The 18004-nt window shown below is 41.0% G+C and overlaps 1 protein-coding gene across 9 annotated transcripts in view; it reads left to right on the plus strand.

Moving 5' to 3' along the window:
- The window catches only part of BCOR (BCL6 corepressor), an 85142-nt gene that overhangs the window by 27440 nt on the left and 39698 nt on the right, over positions 1 to 18004 (plus strand). For 5 of the 9 annotated variants that reach the window (XM_081950042.1, XM_081950041.1, XM_081950048.1 and 2 more), the window contains one exon: positions 16997 to 17128. In XM_081950042.1, the coding sequence (XP_081806168.1) occupies positions 17043 to 17128 (86 nt within the window). In that variant the 5' untranslated portion in view covers positions 16997 to 17042. Of the gene's footprint in view, positions 1 to 62; positions 203 to 223; positions 1673 to 8311; positions 8420 to 15167; positions 15223 to 16996; positions 17129 to 18004 lie in introns of those variants that run through there. The other 4 variants (XM_081950043.1, XM_081950046.1, XM_081950044.1 and 1 more) reach the window with 4 other exon arrangements.

The raw sequence follows: 18004 nt of genomic DNA on the forward strand, positions 1-18004 counted from the left end.
AGATTGGCTCGGCAGATGCATCGTTCCCTCCGCTAACGCGATGTCCGCTGTTGCTACTGTTCCTGGTCTTTCGCTACTAAGACTGTCGCTGCCTGCTTATTTCTGAAAGCAGCAGCAACTTCGCCGCCGATCCTGCATTTGTCTAAAATGGCGCGCCTGGTCCGGAAGACCAAGACAAAAAGATCTAACGGGGTGTTTAAATGTAGGTGAGAGCTAAGGGAAAGGCCGAGGATTGTTCTTATCGAGACGGAAGTGAGCGTCTTCCAACGCTGCTTTGCGCTCAGTCGCTCTAAGGTTGCCCAGAAACAGCGAGCATGCGTATGCTCTCTTGTTTGGTTTGCTCCGCTTCAGGTTGTTGGGAACTGATTATTCCCACAGAACGTTTCAGTGGTAATGGGGAAAAGTTGCTTTATTTGAGCTCTGGGAATTCTACCTTAAAACTAAAATGGGAGTTGCTTCTGTACTCTTATCCTCCGCACAGAGGGAGAAGGAGATGTAGAGCAAGAGATGAGATCACCGTGCCTTACTCCCTCTTCAAGCAGCAGTTTTAAAGGACTATCTTTTGTGATAGCGTTAAAGGCTCTAAATCTAGTTCCTGAGCTTGTGATCCAGTACCCTTTCCAAGGGGGCAGCCGCCTAAAATGGTAACTCCATTCCTGCCTGCCGTGACAGTCTCCCTTCACACATGCATTTAGTACTGTGGAGGAAATGTTCTGCGCAGGCTGACATTTTGGGAGGGCGCTGTTTCTCCATTCTATAAGCCTCTGGCAGAAATGAGGTGAGAAAGACGGGCAGCAAGGTTATTTGAAGGCTCACCAGCCATTTTACCTTTCCCTTATTGACGGCCTCCCCTCCCTCCCTTTCTCTCCGCATCACTTATTCACAAGTTTTGCTGGCAAATGGCGTCAAAAGGCAGAAATCATACAGCTTTTTTCACGATTTATGGAAATACGAAACTGGAAAAAACGAGGCGAGACGCTGGTGCTGCGGATGCGGTCTAAAGCTCAGTGTGTAATAGAGGCAACCACAGAGAGGATAGGGTGGCGGTAATGAGAAAGTAGAATTGATGAGCTGCCGATTGTGCCCCCACTCTCGGGGAAACAAAGCGAAGGCTAGAGCCTCGGTTTCTTTCAAAGCAGGGACTCCCCGTGTCTACTGAGACGGCAGGAAACCCCCCTGGTCGCGGATGCCACATTTTTCTAATACCGCTGCTTCCTCTTGCCACACCAACACAGCGCTCCTCGATTTGCCAGGAGTAACGCTCCAGCTCCTAAAACGCAGCTTTTTCCGTGCCCAAAGCTGCAAGAACGACGCTCCCTCCTTCCTCTACTCATCATCTGTGTCAGGATTTGAATCACTTGTTTAATAGCAGCGTCTGTCCCGTCAATGCATGGTCGCCTCGACAAATAGCATTATGGTTACTGGAAAGTCCGGATCGCTTCTCTGTACGTGACAGTCTTGGGAGCCTCGAGGGAACCGAAAGAGAGCGCAGAGAAAAGGAAGTGTAATACTTCTCCCGCTTCCCTCCCCCGACATTTGACCGGGCGTGCTATTTTGCCAAACTAAGCAGCTTTCTGCAGAGCTTCGATACGTATTTTTACTTCGTAAGAACTTGCAGGCGCACTGTGCTCATTTTTATATTCAGACGAAATGCCACACATCTCTGCTAAAGGTCAGTTTTTCCTGCCGCCTCATCCGTGTGGTAGTCACTTCGCCGTTTCCCACCTCGCCTCGCAAACGGCACTGTGTTTATTACATTCTTCTTTCGCCTCCGTTAACAACTGCATTCAAATGTATGCAACCGCATTTATTAAGCATTCAGTAATTTCTAGCAAAAGAATTAAAATGCCTACATTCGAGTAGGTTCTATTGTATGCGTTAGGGATTGAGTAACACACTACTTGGTTGCACTTAAACTGCAATGCTTACTTGTAAGAAAACGCTTTAACTTATAAGTATCCGTATGCGATCACAATCTGTTTGCTCTAAGGTATAAATCGGTTTTACCTACACATAGGTTAACTGGTGGGCTTCGTATAGTATAAGCCGGTGTGGCACACTAATTATAGAATCAGACTAGGGCCCTGATTGAAACGCAAGTTGACTGGATGTTTTGAGGCCAGCCACTATATCTTTTTACCTTGTTCTTGTAGGAAAAACAGGAGAGAGTGTAGTATTTACGCATTTTGTGCCTCTGGAGGAAAAAAATGAAATATACATGTAAAATATACATGTATGTACAGCAACTTGTGTAATTAGCGCAACTTATAAACTCAGCCAGTGCGTATCGCGACTTCACCATTTCCCAGTCTGATTTATCTCGTAAGATTACTATAGCTTGATTGAGAAAAGGCCATCAGAATTTTTTTTGGATGTGCTTATCTAGTCCCTCCTAAAAGTTTATGACCGGTGCATGTAAGAATAAACGGTTTCGACTAAGTTCAAAAGTATCTCGGAGACTGGCGTCTTCTATAACTCACTTGATTCTTCACATTCGGAGAGAGCAGTCACTGTTTTACAAGCGATCCTTCTCTTGGCTTGCTTCGGAGAAAACTGAAAGAGCTGTTACGAGGCGTGTGCAGGTCAAAGCTCTTTATTTTTTTGGGAAGGTCTTACGTGCTTCGCTCGGCTCCCTCTATTACTCCCCGACACTAACTATCGCTATAGCTCGCTAGAGCCGCCTGCAGTTCAGCTGACGGCGGCTGTGGTTTATGCAGTGGAAACTGGCAGGCTGCCAAGAGGAGCTGGAGTTGGAGAGAGTAAAGGCGCCAAAAAGGAACTCGTGTGCTCGGTGCATTCTCTCTCCTTCCTGACTCGCTAGGGCTGGCCGAACCCCCGTGGGGCTTCCTTGTGGATTATTTTGCTTTCACCTTTGCAATGCACTCGCTAGCAATAAAGGCATCCTCGCCAGGAGAATAGCGGGAAAGCGTAGGCGATCGGGGGAGGGAGACGAGAGAGGCTTGACACGCTGAATGGCTTCCCCCGACCCCTCCCCTCTTTCTAAGGAGGGGAGAGCAAAGCGCACCCGCCGCTTCCCTTGGCCGCGGGCATCAGGTTTTTCTAGTTTATGAAGGCAGGAGCTTGCTAGCAAAACTTTGCTTTTGCGCCCGCAGCCGCTGGCGTCGGAAGCTGCCAAAAGTCTGTTGCCGTTGCGAGTGAGATGCAAACGTTTCCCTTTTGAAGAAAGAAAGGGGAGGGGGAAGGAGACGAGATGAAGATCAAACGGCCAAGTCAGGCTCTGCGTGTACGCGTTTGTCTGCCTCACAGCGGCGCGGAGTTCGGCGGCCAATGGTGCCCGGAGAACTGGGTGTTCAGCCAGAGAGGCCAAGCGCCGGGATTCCTTTTATTTTATTTTTTTCCTGTCTGCCCTGTAACCTGAGCGCGGTTGACTGGAGGGGGAAGGGAGATTCGGTTGGGAGAGAATCGAGAAGCAGGTTGCTGCTTGCACGCGCTATTTTTGCTTTTTTTGCACGCCACTCCCTTCGCAGCAAAATCGCCCCCTGCAAATCAGCGTTCTAGCTCTGTCAGGGAGATACCTCTGGGTAGGAAATTCCGTAGCCTACGCGGCGGTTAGAGCCTGACTTTTGCGTTTTGGCTCACATCGTCGCTCAGCAAGGGATTGGGCGAGCCAGCGCGGACAGCTCTTGAGGTGCGGCGCGATTCGTTTCTTTTCACGACGGCGGCAACTCTTAGCTTCTGGCGCGGAATAAACTTGAACCTGTTCCTTCAGCAGTACCGGGCAATTCAAGAAGCGCAGACCAGTATGTGCGAGTTGTAGCTAAGCAGTCGGGTGCTTTCCACGCCATTAAATATGGGAAGGTGGTGAGCACGTTTAAAAGTTTTCTGTAATTGAGTGAACAAAACGGTCTGTACTTTTGGACAGGGCTGCCCCTCCCCCGTCTTTCCCCCATTTCTTTTTCAAATTCACTGATCTGTATTATCAGGCCACCAAAGAGAACGCTGCAGGAACTAATCCAGGTATATCCAGGAATCCAAACCTTACTCTGTTATTCACGGCAGTTCTCTTTGGTGGCTTGATAATATAGATTTTTCAGAAGTGGTTTGCCCTTGCCTGCTTCTTGGGGTTGAGAGAATGACTGACAGAGAGTAACCCAATTGACTTCTGACCAGGGCAGGATTAAATCAGAATCTTGGTCTCTAGCCTGATGCCTTAATTACCACTACAACCTATCTCTAGAAAACTGCAGGGGCTTGGCCAAGCAGTTGCCAGAATCATACTGACTTTTAGGGTGTGTTCACCCATAAACACACATGAACATACACACTACTGTAATTGGGACAAATTTAACCCATTTCTGATTGAATTCTTCAAATGTGTTTGACTTCTATAATTCTTATTTAAAAGATCTGGCTGACAAGTGGGTCTTAAAAACGAGTAGAAACTACCTAAATTTAAGGTCGAGCCAAGTAGGCCAAGAGTTTATAATATTTAACCACATGCATTACTTTTAACTTCTGCCAACCTAGCAGTTCCAAAGCATGTAAAATGTAAGTAGAAAATTAGGGACCACCTTTGGTGGGAAGATAACAGTTTTGTGCGCCTTCTGCCTTTAGTCATGCCGGCCACAGGACCACGGAGGAGTTTTTGGCTCTTTGGTTTTGAAATGGAGATGAGCATTGCCCCCTACAGTCGGAAACGACTAGCACATATGTGTGAGGGGAACCTTTACCTTATTACTTTTAAATAAAATGAATTTATTTTGAAACAGGAAATGAAAATGCTACCCAACTTCTCTGAAAACTTATTTATGCAAAATGAAAAGGGCTGATCTTTAGCCTAAATATTTCTACCTAATTTTCAACTTTTTATTAGTATAGGTCCGTGATGGCAAACCTATGGCATGCGGAGCCATATCTGAGGGCACGCGAGGCATTGCCCTATGTCAGCTCCAGTGCTGGCCAGCTGATTTTTGGCCTTCCAGAGGGGGGGGGCATTTTGGTCCTCCCCAGGCTTCAGGAAAGCCTCCAGAGCCTGTAGATGGTGAAAAGCGGGCCTACAGGCCCTCTGATAGGCCCTTTGGGCCCATTTTCTGCCATCCACAGGCTCTGGAGGCTTTTCTGAAGCCCGGGGAGGGCAAAAAAGAGCCCAAGGGGGCTACTGGAGGTCTGGAGGGTTCAGTGAGGCCTGTGCTCATGCGCAGGGGGGGGGTAGGCCGTGGGGTTTGTGCATGAATGCTCCGGGGGGAATGCATTGCATTATGAGTGTGGGCACCCATGCAGATGCTATCATGCATGTGTGTGCCCTTTTGGCACCCAAGCAGAAAAACACATAGCCATATCTGCTTGCACGTGAGCCGTCAGCTTCAGTATGCATGTGCACGACAGCCAGCTGATTTTTGCTCTTCTGGAGGGCCGGAAAAGCTTCCGGAGCCTGGGGAGGGCAAAAACGGGCACAATGGGCCCTTGTGGGGAGACCATTTTTGCCCTCCCCAGGTTCCAGGAAAGCCTCCGGAGTCTGGGGAGGGCGAAAAATATGCGGGGGGGACATGCATGTATGGGGTATCATGCATGCATGCAAGAGGAGGATGCGTGCACATGTGCAGATGGGCAGGGTGCATTGCATTGTGGGTGTTGGGCACATGTGCATGCTATTGCGCATGCACAATTTTGGCACGTGTTTACAAAAAGGTTCGCGATCACTGCACTAGGGTTTCCAAGTATAAAACCTGCATTAGTCGTTAATTCTAAATGTTCCTGTTGTAGTGAGTAATGGACTGCTTTATTTAGAAAAAGTTCTTTATCTAACAGCCACAGATCAAGGATACAAGCAGCATTTACTCCCTCTTGCCTCCCCTCCCTTTCTCCATCCTACAAGTAAAGGCTCAATGACGGGAATCTGAAGAGTTAAAGTCTGTTGCTTGTTGCAATGAAATTATGGCTGGCAGTGGCGCCGCTGTTTGTTCAACAGACCTCCACTTTTAAACAGTTCACAAAAAGTTCATCAGGGCGGTGGTGATTATAAATAACGTATGTACATATCCAACTGCAAAGCATGACCCTGAAAACGAGCAAGAACTAGCAAACTTGTTATCCCACCCACCTCCCAAAAGGAACACACACTGATCATAGTGCTTGGCTTTATTTTGCACAATCCCAAGAACTGGCTCAGCCACCTCACACACCCAGAAAAACCTCTGATCCTGAAAAATGTTCAGTGGCTTCATCTCACTCTCCGGCATACAGCTGTGGTGTTCAAAGAGTTGGCCGTGCATGCCTCAATCAGGCCTCTCTGCAAACACCTCCGCTTGAGGCAGTTTTGCAGAGTGGAATAGTAGAGAGATGCTTGTCTTACAGTAGATAGCAAAATAGTTTTCTTTTTCTCAGTGCTTTCTTAAGATTCTTAAGATTATTGCAGTGTCATGGGAGGTAGTCTATCATACCTACACTGATTATTATTGTATAGTTTACTTACTTTTTACGTGTTTCTAAAATTAAGAGTTCTTAGAAGTGACTCTTCCCATTCATTGGAACTTCCAAAACAGCATATTGGGATTTCATTCTTAAAGTGATTTTTGTTATTGTTGTTCCAAAATATGAACATCTTAACCAGGCAGGCGTGCAGCTGATAGCAGCAATGCATTACTAGCAAAAATATCAAAAGCTCAATAAGTAGGCTCCCTGCCATGTTTTATTTTCAGAAAGGGGAGTGAGAGTGAGTGATGCCCTTCGCTCCTGTCACACAACTTTCTCTATTTGGATTTTGTGTCCACTCCATTCCTTATAGATGAGGCAGCACACTGGGCGACTACTAACTATGTAAAACTCTAAATCATTCTCTACAGGCAGTGGCTGCTCTGTTTGAAAACATTAAGAGTGGTACATCTGGAAAACAATAAATCTGTTCAGCAAGCCCATCTTTTCAGCAGAATAACTCCTTTTGAATGATAGCACAATAATTTCTTCTAGCCGATATGGTAATAGTGGAAGGATTGAGGAGGGGAGGGGAAGTAGGAAAAGGAATGGTATTTGGTTTCCTGTTCTAGCAATTTGGGAGCTAGTTACTCTGGAAGGTATTAGGAGAGCATGTCATTTTATTAAAATCAATTTGTTCTGTGCATTGGATTCTGTGATTCTGTTCCATCTAAACTAATAACTGGACACAAGGAACATGTCTTTTCAATATTTATTGCTGTGCAGCATCACACCTGTGAGCCATGGTGATGCAGTGGTTAAGAGTGCAATATTGCAGGCTAATTCTGCTAACTGCCAGGGGTTCGATCCTCACAGGCTCAAGGTTTGGATCAGCCTTCTATCCTGAGATCAGTAAAATAAGGACCAAGAGATGGCTGTAAAACACTGAAGTCTAAGTGCTATTGTTATACCTACCGTATTTTTCGGAGTATAAGACGCACTGGAGTATAAGACGCACCAAGGTTTTGAAGAGGCAAATTAAAAAAAGTTTTTGCACTCTGCAAACCTCCCCAAAATGGCCCATTTTTTGCGAAAACAGGCCCAGTTTTTTTTTAAAGGGCACGAATAGCTCTTAGGAGGCTTGTAGAGTGTTCAGGGGGAGGGAGGGAAACGAGCAAAAAACGGGCTCATTTTTCGTCAAAAAAGGGCATTAGGAAGCGTATAGAGTGCTCCTGGGGAGTAGGGGCCAAAATTGAGCAAAAAACACCCCCTTTTTTGCCCTCCCCAGCCCCCAGGAGCTCTCTGAAAGCTTCCTACAAGCTATGCATGGCCATTTTGGTGAAGAGGGAGGGATTTCAGGAGGCAGAAATATGTTGTATTCAGTGTATAAAATGCACCCAGATTTTCAGCCTCTTTTTTGAGGGGAAAAAGATGCGTCTTATAGTCTGAAAAATACGGCAAAACATTTTACCTCCAATTAATCCAATATGGACTCAATGCCATGGCTTCTCTAGTGCATATATAGGATCAAATACTTAGTGTGTAATATAAGATATCACTAACTCATATTGGTGTTTGCCTGCATTTTTCTTTATTTTCTTCTGATGAGAGGAAAACCTGAAGGGAGTATCCTGTATGTTAAAATCCTTTCCCATTAACCCAGCATCTAACAGCAGGATGTAGGCTGAACCTCAATCAAAATAATCGACTGAGCCTCCAAAGAACAATTAAAATCTGGCACTGGAATAAATCATATGTTGGGATAATCGGGTTAATAAAACGCAGCTTGTCCTGACACTTCACTCATGCAGCAAAGTAGAATTTAATGCTGGTGGAGATAGCTTTTTCTGGAACAAATAAAGGCAAGCAAAGTTGTTTTGTTTCTGGACACAAAAATCTAGTTGCTTTTCACCTTCCTTCTCTATTGCACACAGCGCTGATCCTTTTGGACTACTAATGCTTCTCCAGTGAGCCCGCTAATGATTTCTTTCCCTGGAGTGAACAGGCGTCATTGAATTACTGAAAGCACTCAAAGCAGCAGCAGCAGGTCAGCAACAACAACTCCAATGGTAAAAGCCACTAGGGTTTGGTTACTTAATCAAATCAAGAGTAAGGAGTTTACTAACTATTTTTAACACCTTTCTGAGCTGACATGCAAATTCTTACTCCAGGAAAATTAAAATGTTACCATTTTAAAATTAGTATCTCCTGCTTATTTATGACAGTCCAACTTTCATAGTCCATAGCTCCTTCAGCTTTTTTTGGAGTTTGGGATCTTAGAAACTTCCTTTAAAATAGAAACAGACATGCTGTTTGTTATTGTTTTAGTGATGAATAGGATTTTTGCCTGAGATAAATGTTCAAAGATTCACTCTCACTCTGCTTCCATACCAGAGCATCTCTTTAGACTCAGTTTAATGACTTATTTCATTTTTAAGTGGGTAACTTCCTTTGTAGATTATCTGACTGCTACAAATTGAATATATCTTGACTTCAACAAAACATTTCATAGACACCCTAAAGGTACTTTTTCAAGAAACAACTGGACTTTCTGTTTTTTCTTTGAAGACATTTCGCTTTTCATCCAAGAAGCTTCTTCAGAAAGTCCAGTTGCTTCTTGAAAAAGCACCTTTGGGACAACTATGACATGGATGACTGAGAATCTCCATAGACATTTAGTAATTTCACAGAAAACCCTAACATTCTGATTGGCAAACATGTTAAATTATGAGCTGGTTGGCAAGTCTGTTAGGTGGATCAACAGTTAATTTAAAAATGGCACTCAAAAAGTGTGTCCTTAACAAATTAAAGGGAGATATCAAGTTAGGTGTCATAAAGTACAGTTTTGACTCTGGTTTTCTTCAACATTTTTCTTAATGAGATGGTTGAGAATTTCAGATTTGTAGATGACACTGAACTGTATAGGATAGCAAAGCTGCTGGAGATAGAAAAAAATAATTTTAATGGGTTAAAGAAATGGGCTAAAAAGAACAGAAAGAAATTTAATCAAGATATATGTGAAATATTTCAATCAGATAAAAGAAAATGCTCAGGTTAGCAAGGAGGACATCAAGCTTTAATAATAAATGGTACTGTCTCCCTTGGCTCATCTTGGCTCTTTGTTACAGACAAATTTGTTTTGGCTTGTTGATAATAGTATGGAATTAGTTTTCTATGTTAATCTATTCTAGGAATATTCTTTTTAAATGTTAGCCTACTTTATGTTCCTGAAAATTTCTGGTGATCTGCTATTCAGATAATTACCTGATCCAATTCTGCTTAGCCAAGGTCAACTAGATGTTTCCATCTGTCTTGAATTATATATGGGGAGCTGAGATCTTGGAATTGTACCTGATTGCAAAGTAAATATGAGTTAGCGATGTGACATATTTACTAAGAAGACAAATGCAGGTTTACACTACATCAATAAAAGTGTAGCTTCCAAATCACAGGAAGTAGTTTTGTATTAGTTGGACACCATGTTACATTGCATCCAATTCTGGGCATGGCACTGGGCCCAGTTCTAGATGTCACGCAAAGAATAAGAAACTGGTTGTGAGAAGAGAAAGATGCTGAAGGGACTAGAAGCTAAATCTTACAAAGAGAGCTGAGGGCAATTGAGTATTTTAGATCATGGGTCCCCAACCTCCGGTCCATGGATTAGCACCAGGCTGTAGCATGCCAGAAACTGGGCTATGCAAACAAGCAAAGCCCTATCAATGGGATACAGGCAGAATGTGAAATCACACCCCCTCAGGTCCGCAGTAAAAACTCTCTCCACAGAACAGGTCCCTGGTGCCCAAAAGGTGTGTGTGTGTGGGGGGGGGATGGGACTGTTTTAGATTTTAGAAAATATGACTGAAGGGATGTCACACAGAAAAAATCAGGATTTCTATTTTGTTGGACTTCAGGATGTGGCACACAGAAGTTACAGAAAAGTGGATTTTGGTTGAATATTGGGAAAAAGCTTTGCAGCAGTAAAAGTGTTTAGTGGAGCCAACTGTCATTGGAGATGTGAACGCTGCTTCTGGTATATTCAACCAGAATCTGGACAGCCATCTTCAAGGATGCTTTAGTTTGGATTCTTGCATTGAGAAGAGTTTTGAAAGGTCTAAATGGCTCCTTTCAATGCTGTGTTGGTATGAAATGTATTGGGCTTTGAAGTACAGAACTCTTGATTTCTATTTGGATTTCAAGATTCCCAGAAATTGGCTACAAAGTGTGTGAGAGAAACAAACAATAAGGACTGTGTTGATTTCAGTGTGGTTCTGGACTTTTATGAATTCTGATAAGAGTGATTTGTTGCACTAATTTCTTTATGCTTTCTTATGTGACCCTTTAAATGACTGAGGCTGAAATATATGAAAAAGAATTATATTAATAAGAATAGTAACTGTTATATTCTGTAAAGAGCTATTCAAGCCTAACCCATTTAAGACAAGGTAAGCAACATAAAGTAGTACATGGGTACTCAAATATTAGATATAGTCCCTGTATTGGGGAAAATATGAAGGAATCTGAGGATAACGAACATTAATACCTATCTTTTGTCATATTAAAACTACTGTCTGATTCCTTTGGAGATTTTTAGTCCTGGTTCCCACTGTATAAAAATTGAGCCTATTAAATCACTAGTTCCCTTATACCATTTGACTTCCAGATAGTGCCTGGGGAGTTTTCTGAATTTTTGGGCGGGCAGTTAAACTGGTGTCTTAGTTGTCTTCTGAAATGGCTTTAGATAGGATTCCATCTGAAGGACTTCTGTTGTGATTTTGTTGGACTCCTTAGTTTTTTGGAGGAGTGTCAAAAGACAGAGCTGGAGAAATAAGAAGAATGAGTCTAAACATTTGCATGAGTTTATGTTATGACCAACATGGTGGTGATAAGGGCAGCAAAATGTAATTATTTTCCCACTCCTATCATATTTCCAGAATGCCATCCAGTGGCCTCTTTTAAGAATCTGTTAACTTGTATGTGTCTGGAGAGCCATGATGAACATTAGAAGAGCTGTTATGAGGAATCTGCTAGGCATCTGACATTTGAATTCATTCAGTGGACTCTGGTTGGACATGCTCTGGGGAACTGACTGAACAGGAGCCCTGCTCTATTATCTGGAGAGGAGTTTGAACCTGCGAGTCTCAAGGAAGTGGACAGAATCCTTCAGAATTTTAGCATTGCTATGTATTGGTCACTTGTTTCTTCTGGTTATCAAGACCTATCAAAGATAATCTGGACCTTATTTTAAAAAAGAGTTTTATTATTTTTTGGTTACAAAAATAAATATTCCATCTTTCCTAGTGCAGTGTGTCATCTGGGTACAAACATCTCTGCGCAACACCGTTCCTCTTTTGCCACATCTTTCACATTTATATTAACATTTCCCTAAGTTTATTATTATAATATATCAAGCGTTTAAACATTATAAAACATTCCGTTTTTCTTCTATCTTCTAGTAATAATATATAGTTAAACATCATTATTCTTATCATACACACACTGTTTTATATCTTTATCTAAGTGTATTCTTTACTTATTTCTTAGTTTTCTTCATTTCCAAACTCCTTTTTTTCTCTCCAACCATTGGTAAAATACTTCCCAAATCATATAATATTCAGTTTGCTCTTTCTCTTTAATTGCTAATGTTAGTCTATTTATTTTTGCACATTCTAATATTTTCTTATCACCTTTTCATCAATAGGGATCGTTTCACTTTTCCAATGTTGTGCAAATACAATTCTAGCTGCAGTTAATACATGAATTTAATATACATTCCCTTTATTATAAATTTCAGGTAGAATTCCCAGCAGAAATGTTTCTGGCTTCACTCAATACATTGTTGTATCATCTCTTCCAACCATGTCATAATTTTTGTCCAATATTTCTTTGCCTCTCCACATGTCCACCACATATGATAATAAGATCCAGGTATTTGTTGGCACTTCCAACATTTAGCTGAGTTGTCTTTAAACATCTTTGCCAACCTTGCCGGTGGTAGATGCCATCTGTAAAATATCTTGTACAAATTCTCTTTATATGCAGTTGACATTATTAATTTGTAATACCTATCCCACAATTTCTGCCATTTATCCAATTCTATTGTATAGCCAAAATTCTTCACCCATGCTATCATTGTTTCTTTTACTAGTTCCTCTTCCAATTTTATGCCCAATAAATAATTATACAGTTTCTTTATTAATCTTTCTTCTGTTCTTGTTGGAATTTTATCTAACTCCATTAATTCTTTGTAAAAATCCTGTAATTTAACATCTTTCTCATATTTAGACTGCATCTGCACATGAGAATACCACATTATATTGATTCCTTGCTCCCTCATTTCTTCTTTTGTTTTAAGTCCCCTTTCTTCATTTAAAAGCTAACAATGTTGCCCATATTAATAACATTTGGGTGTATCAATGCTTCCATTGTTGAAACTCATTAGTATCCTCAAATAATGTTGTTCTTTAATTTTCTTCCATACCAATAATAATGCATTCCTTATATAATGTCTCTGAAAATATCCATGTATCTTATTTTTCCCATACCATAAAAATGTATGCCAACCCAATTGCAAATCATGTCCTTCCAAAGTCAATAATCTTATATTCCTCAGTACAATCCACTCTTTCATCCATGTTAGTACTGCCGCCTGATAGTGTAATTCCCAGTTTGGTAGTCCAAAGCCTCCTCTATTTCTTATCTCTTGCATCATTTTCAGACCAATTCTTGCTTTTTTCCCTTACCAAATATATTTATGTATTATTTTATTCAGTTCTTCAAAACATTTCTTTTCCAATTTTAATGGAATTGTCTGGAATAGGTACAGTAGCCTTGGCAGTATATTCATTTTAATTGTTGCTATTCTTCCTACCAAGGATAATTGCAAATTCTTCCATTTTTCCAAATCTACTTGGATTTGTTGCAACAATTTATAATAATTATCTTCCTTAATTGTTATGCATCTTACTGTCAGTTGGATCACTAAATATTTAACTTTCTTTACTATGTGAATGCCTACCTCTTTACTAATTCTTTTTTTTTGCTTCTCTGTAAAAATTTTAACTAAGATCTTAGTTTTCTCTTTATATTTTTTCAGTCCTGCCACTTCTCCATATTCTTATATTTTTTTTATTAATTTAGGCCCTGTTGTTAATGGGTCTTCCAAAATAAAGGCTAGATCATCTGCAAACGCCTGTAATATTTATTGTTTCTTTTCAATTTCCATGCCTTTTATCTCTATGTCTTCTCTAATATTTCTATTCAGTACTTCCAACATCAATTTAAACAATAATGGAGACAGAGGGCATCCTTGTCTTGTACCTTTCTTACTACTAACTTCCTCAATCATAACTCCATTTACCATCACTTTTGTGGTTTGCTTATGATATATCACCCTTATCATTTCACCTGGGGCACACAGGCACCATTGCAGGAGGTGTGCAGGGCGGCCACATGGTCGTCTCCATCCACCTTTATTAGACACTACAGGATTGACAGGTACACATCGGCTGATGCGGCTTTTGGGAGGAGAGTCTTACGGCTGGTCAGGGTTAGTCAGGGGGATTCATCCCGGATTGTTTCTCACCCGTGATGCTAGATATGCTTTGATATGTCCCACACAGGGATGCTGTCTCCACTGAGTCAGGAAAATGTAGCGTTGGCGTACCTATGTTCATTTTCTGAAGAAGTGGAAGTGGAGACAGCATCCAGCCCCACCCTTGGGGTCTGGGCCGTTATTCTTGGAGAGATTATTTTTTTGTTCACGCAGTCTGTCTGCATACTAGTCTCATAAAAAACGTTGGGGATCTCAGCAGGAAGAGGAGGGACTTAAACTTTGCAGTCTCAGTTCTATTGGATGGTATATGAGAATAATTCACACAGGGATGTCGTCTCCACTTCTTCAGAAAATGAGTGTATCAGGTAAGCCAACGCTACATTTTGTCTTGTGGTCCAAACTATTGTTCACAAAATTGTTCTGCTTTCTCTTTGGAGTCCAATCTGTGTCTTTGCCCCATCCAAGAATCAGGACCTTTTTCAATATGGTTTTTTTTTTTTGTATTGCTGAATATAATACTGACAGGGCACTGATTGCCCTTGTGGAATGTCAAGATTGAAATAGATATAGTACAATTTCCCTAGTCTGATCTGTCCGTGGCATTTCAAACCTTCAATCATAGTATTGTTATGGACAATCTCCAAGATATGGAAATGAGGTCATGATGGTTCTCCTCTTCCTTTGCACTGGTTCTAATCTGTGTTAGTAGGTGAGGACACACCTACTGTATTTTTTGGACTATAAGACACACCTAAATTTACAGGAGGAAAGCAAGAAAAAATAGTTTTTGGCTTCCATATGTCGCATTTTCACCCTCCCTGCCCACCCCCAGAAGCACTCTGCAGTGCTCTGCAGGACCTGTTTTCACCAACAATGGACCCATTTTTGCCAAAAACAGGCCCATTTTTGGGCTCCCAAGCCCTCCGTGCATCACGTTTTTGCCCTCCCAGGCCCCCAGAAGCATTCTGCAGAGCCTGGTTTTGGCCTGCAGAGTGCTTCTGGGGATCTGGAAGGGCCATTTTTAGGCTTGGTTCACTGCAGAGTGCTTTTTGCGGCCAGGGAGGCCAAAAACATGACGCTCGGAGGATTCAGGAGGCCAAAAACGCCCATATTCGGTCTATAAGATGCACCTAAATTTTCACCCACTTTAAGGGAGGAGCATCTTATAGTCTGAAAAATACGGTAGTTTAAAACCTTTGCTATTTCCAAAGGGCTTAATATTTTTCCTGCTTCTATTCAACAGCTACATAACAGTGTTAGATGACATCCATCCATCAGCAAGTGATCAACCATCATTGGTATGTGGATGATATGAAACTTTACACTTTGACCCCTGGCCAAGCAGTTAGTGTTGGGGAGATCTATAAAATGTCTGGAGTCTATAAAGGCTGGAATGGTACTGAATCAGGGGTGGGATTCTACTGGTTCAGGCGAACTGGTAGCTCCAACTATCAGCTGGGAGTGAACTGATTTGCTCCGACTTTCAGCTGTGTCCGCCCGCCTGCCCCTGCTCTATACTTACCTATATTCCGTTTTCTGAAGCCCAACTGAGAGCGGATTGCCGCGCCTCACCTGTTTTGCACAGGGACTGCAGTAGAAGGTAAGTTTTCAAATGCTCAGCGAAACAGTTGTTACACTGGTTGAATCCCACCATTGGACTGAATGGCTTTGGTTTCAAGAACTTTCCTGTTACAGAAATTTAGTTCTTACAGGTAAAATTTGTACATAATTCGGGAATTCTCATGGGCCCTCAATTTATGTTCAGTGGACTATGTGGCAGTTGCAGCCATGAACACGTTTCCAAAAATCCATCTTATTCACTAATTGCATTCTTTTTTGGATCAGGAAATCCTTGTCATAGTTGCCTCAAATTTGGACCATTGAAGTGCACTTTACACTTTACCCTTGAAAATTACTGAAAGTGACAACTGATACATAATGTAGTCATATGAGTAGTTATGGGAACTTCTGTTTTGTCCATTCAGCATCTTTGCTTTGTGAACTGAAGTAGCTATCCTGGTCTTCCTAGTGCAATCGAAGGTGTTGGTTGTGTTTTAGACCTGCTTACCTATAGTACCATGTTTCTCCTGTTGTTTTGGTAAAGTGGCATGTTCCAGGTCCCAGCATTATAGGAGACATGCCTTTTCTGTAAGTATTCCTATCTTGTGGAACATTGTTCCCCCAAAATCTCCATAACCCTAACCCTACTGTGATTTCATAAAAGTCTGAAAACCTGGCTTGCTCAGAAGGCCTTGGAATAGAGTGAGTGATCTGTTCCCTAATTGTGTATTGATGTTATAGTTGTGATTGACTTTGGTTTATCCTTTATCCAATGTATTAAAGTATTGTTTTCTTGGTTCTAGTTTCTTTTTATTATTTTTGTTTTGCTGTTTTAAATGCTAACATATTGTTTTTTCCAGTGATTGAAGCAGCACATTAGATACATAATAGATTTCTGCTGGTACTGTTTAATATATTTTATGGTTTTACTGCTTGGCGTGTAGTAGATAGATCTATCACCTATGTTGGACTACAATTTCTAACATCTTTAGTTAGCTGAGCCAGGAATACATACAATAAATGATACGACTAATTAGTGTTAGTTGGATTTCCTTTGATGGCTTATTCATTCTAGAGCCTAATTCCATTATGTTTTTCAAAGTAATATTGTAGAAGAATGAAATAGGTATATATAGGTAAACTTTGCTGGAATATTAAATGGTCATCTCTCTCCTGAGTATAAGCCAGGTGCATTTTGTTCATAAAAATAGAATAATTTTAGTTTTCTAGATTTGAATGAAACTCTTAAAAGTGTTAGATTTGTCAACAGTATGGAATAAATCATAATTCTCAGAAAGTGTATGAAGAGAAAATATCTATCTCATCTGATCTATACATTTCTTCATTGCATTTGTGTGTGTGTGTGTGTGTGTGTGTAAACTACGCACTTTTATTATCTTCCAATCCCACATTCAGAATTAATTATCAAAAAAGTCTGGTGATTCTGCTGTGATATTTGCACTTCCTTCTAGGCCAGTTTTCTCAATTCCATATGTTCTTGTTTTTAAATAGATTGTAAAGGCTTGGGAAGAAAGAATCTCTTCTAAGTGACGACGTCATGCTTTCTGCAACTCCCCTGTATGGCAATGTTCATAGCTGGATGAGCAGTGAGAGGGTCCGCATGTGTGGAATTAATGAAGACAGGTAAATATTTATGTATCAGAAATTGTAAATTTTATCATTATTACTGGAGATTTTATATTACCATAGTAGAGAACATTGCATTCATCTGCCCATTTTACAAATAAAAGTTTTCAGAGTAAGTTTTATGGGAAACTTGCTAAAATGATTGTAAGTACAATACTTGTATTCAATGTTACAACATTGTTCTGTTGAGCGTATTTCCTCAATGGTTTTCTGATTGAAAATGCACATAGTAGCTGATTCTCTTTTTGACACCCCACTTTTTTCTCTTTCTGAAACCCATTTTGTTGACACTCTGAAGGGACATGGCAAACAATTATTACCTGATGTCTCTCCTAGAGGTTATGTTAAGGGCATAGACTGCTAACCTTGCTGAAGATATATAGCTTTTTTCTTTTTAGTTTAAAGTGACATGGAAAGGAAGGAAGGAAGGAAAGAAAGAAAGATTAAAAACATGGCAGTTGAGGACTTTTGATATTACATTATCAAAGCACTAATAAAAGAATACATATAAAAATTTATTAAAGTGTTTGGCCAGCTGTGTTTTTCTACAATATTTAATCAAAGGTGCTGCTTTATCTTATATATTGATTGTGTCACTTTAAATATCATAGATTAGAATTGACTCTTCTGGGTAATGATGAAAATTTCCTTCTGCTATATGTTAGCAATTGTGTCCCTGGGATTTGAAAGTTGGCACCAAGGAGCTTTTTTATTGGCATTTTTTAGGATAACAAGTCCCTGGGCCGCAGCACTGCCAAGGCACAGATGTGTGGCTTCCTCTTTGTCACTGAACAGCTCATTTTTTGTATGATATTAGGACAGTGTGATAATTTTCTACTTCCTTCATTTTTTAAAAAAGATAAACCAACCTGG

This window comes from Natrix helvetica (genome assembly GCF_964273705.1).
Source record: "Natrix helvetica genome assembly, chromosome: 4".
Lineage (NCBI taxonomy): Eukaryota > Metazoa > Chordata > Lepidosauria > Squamata > Natricidae > Natrix > Natrix helvetica.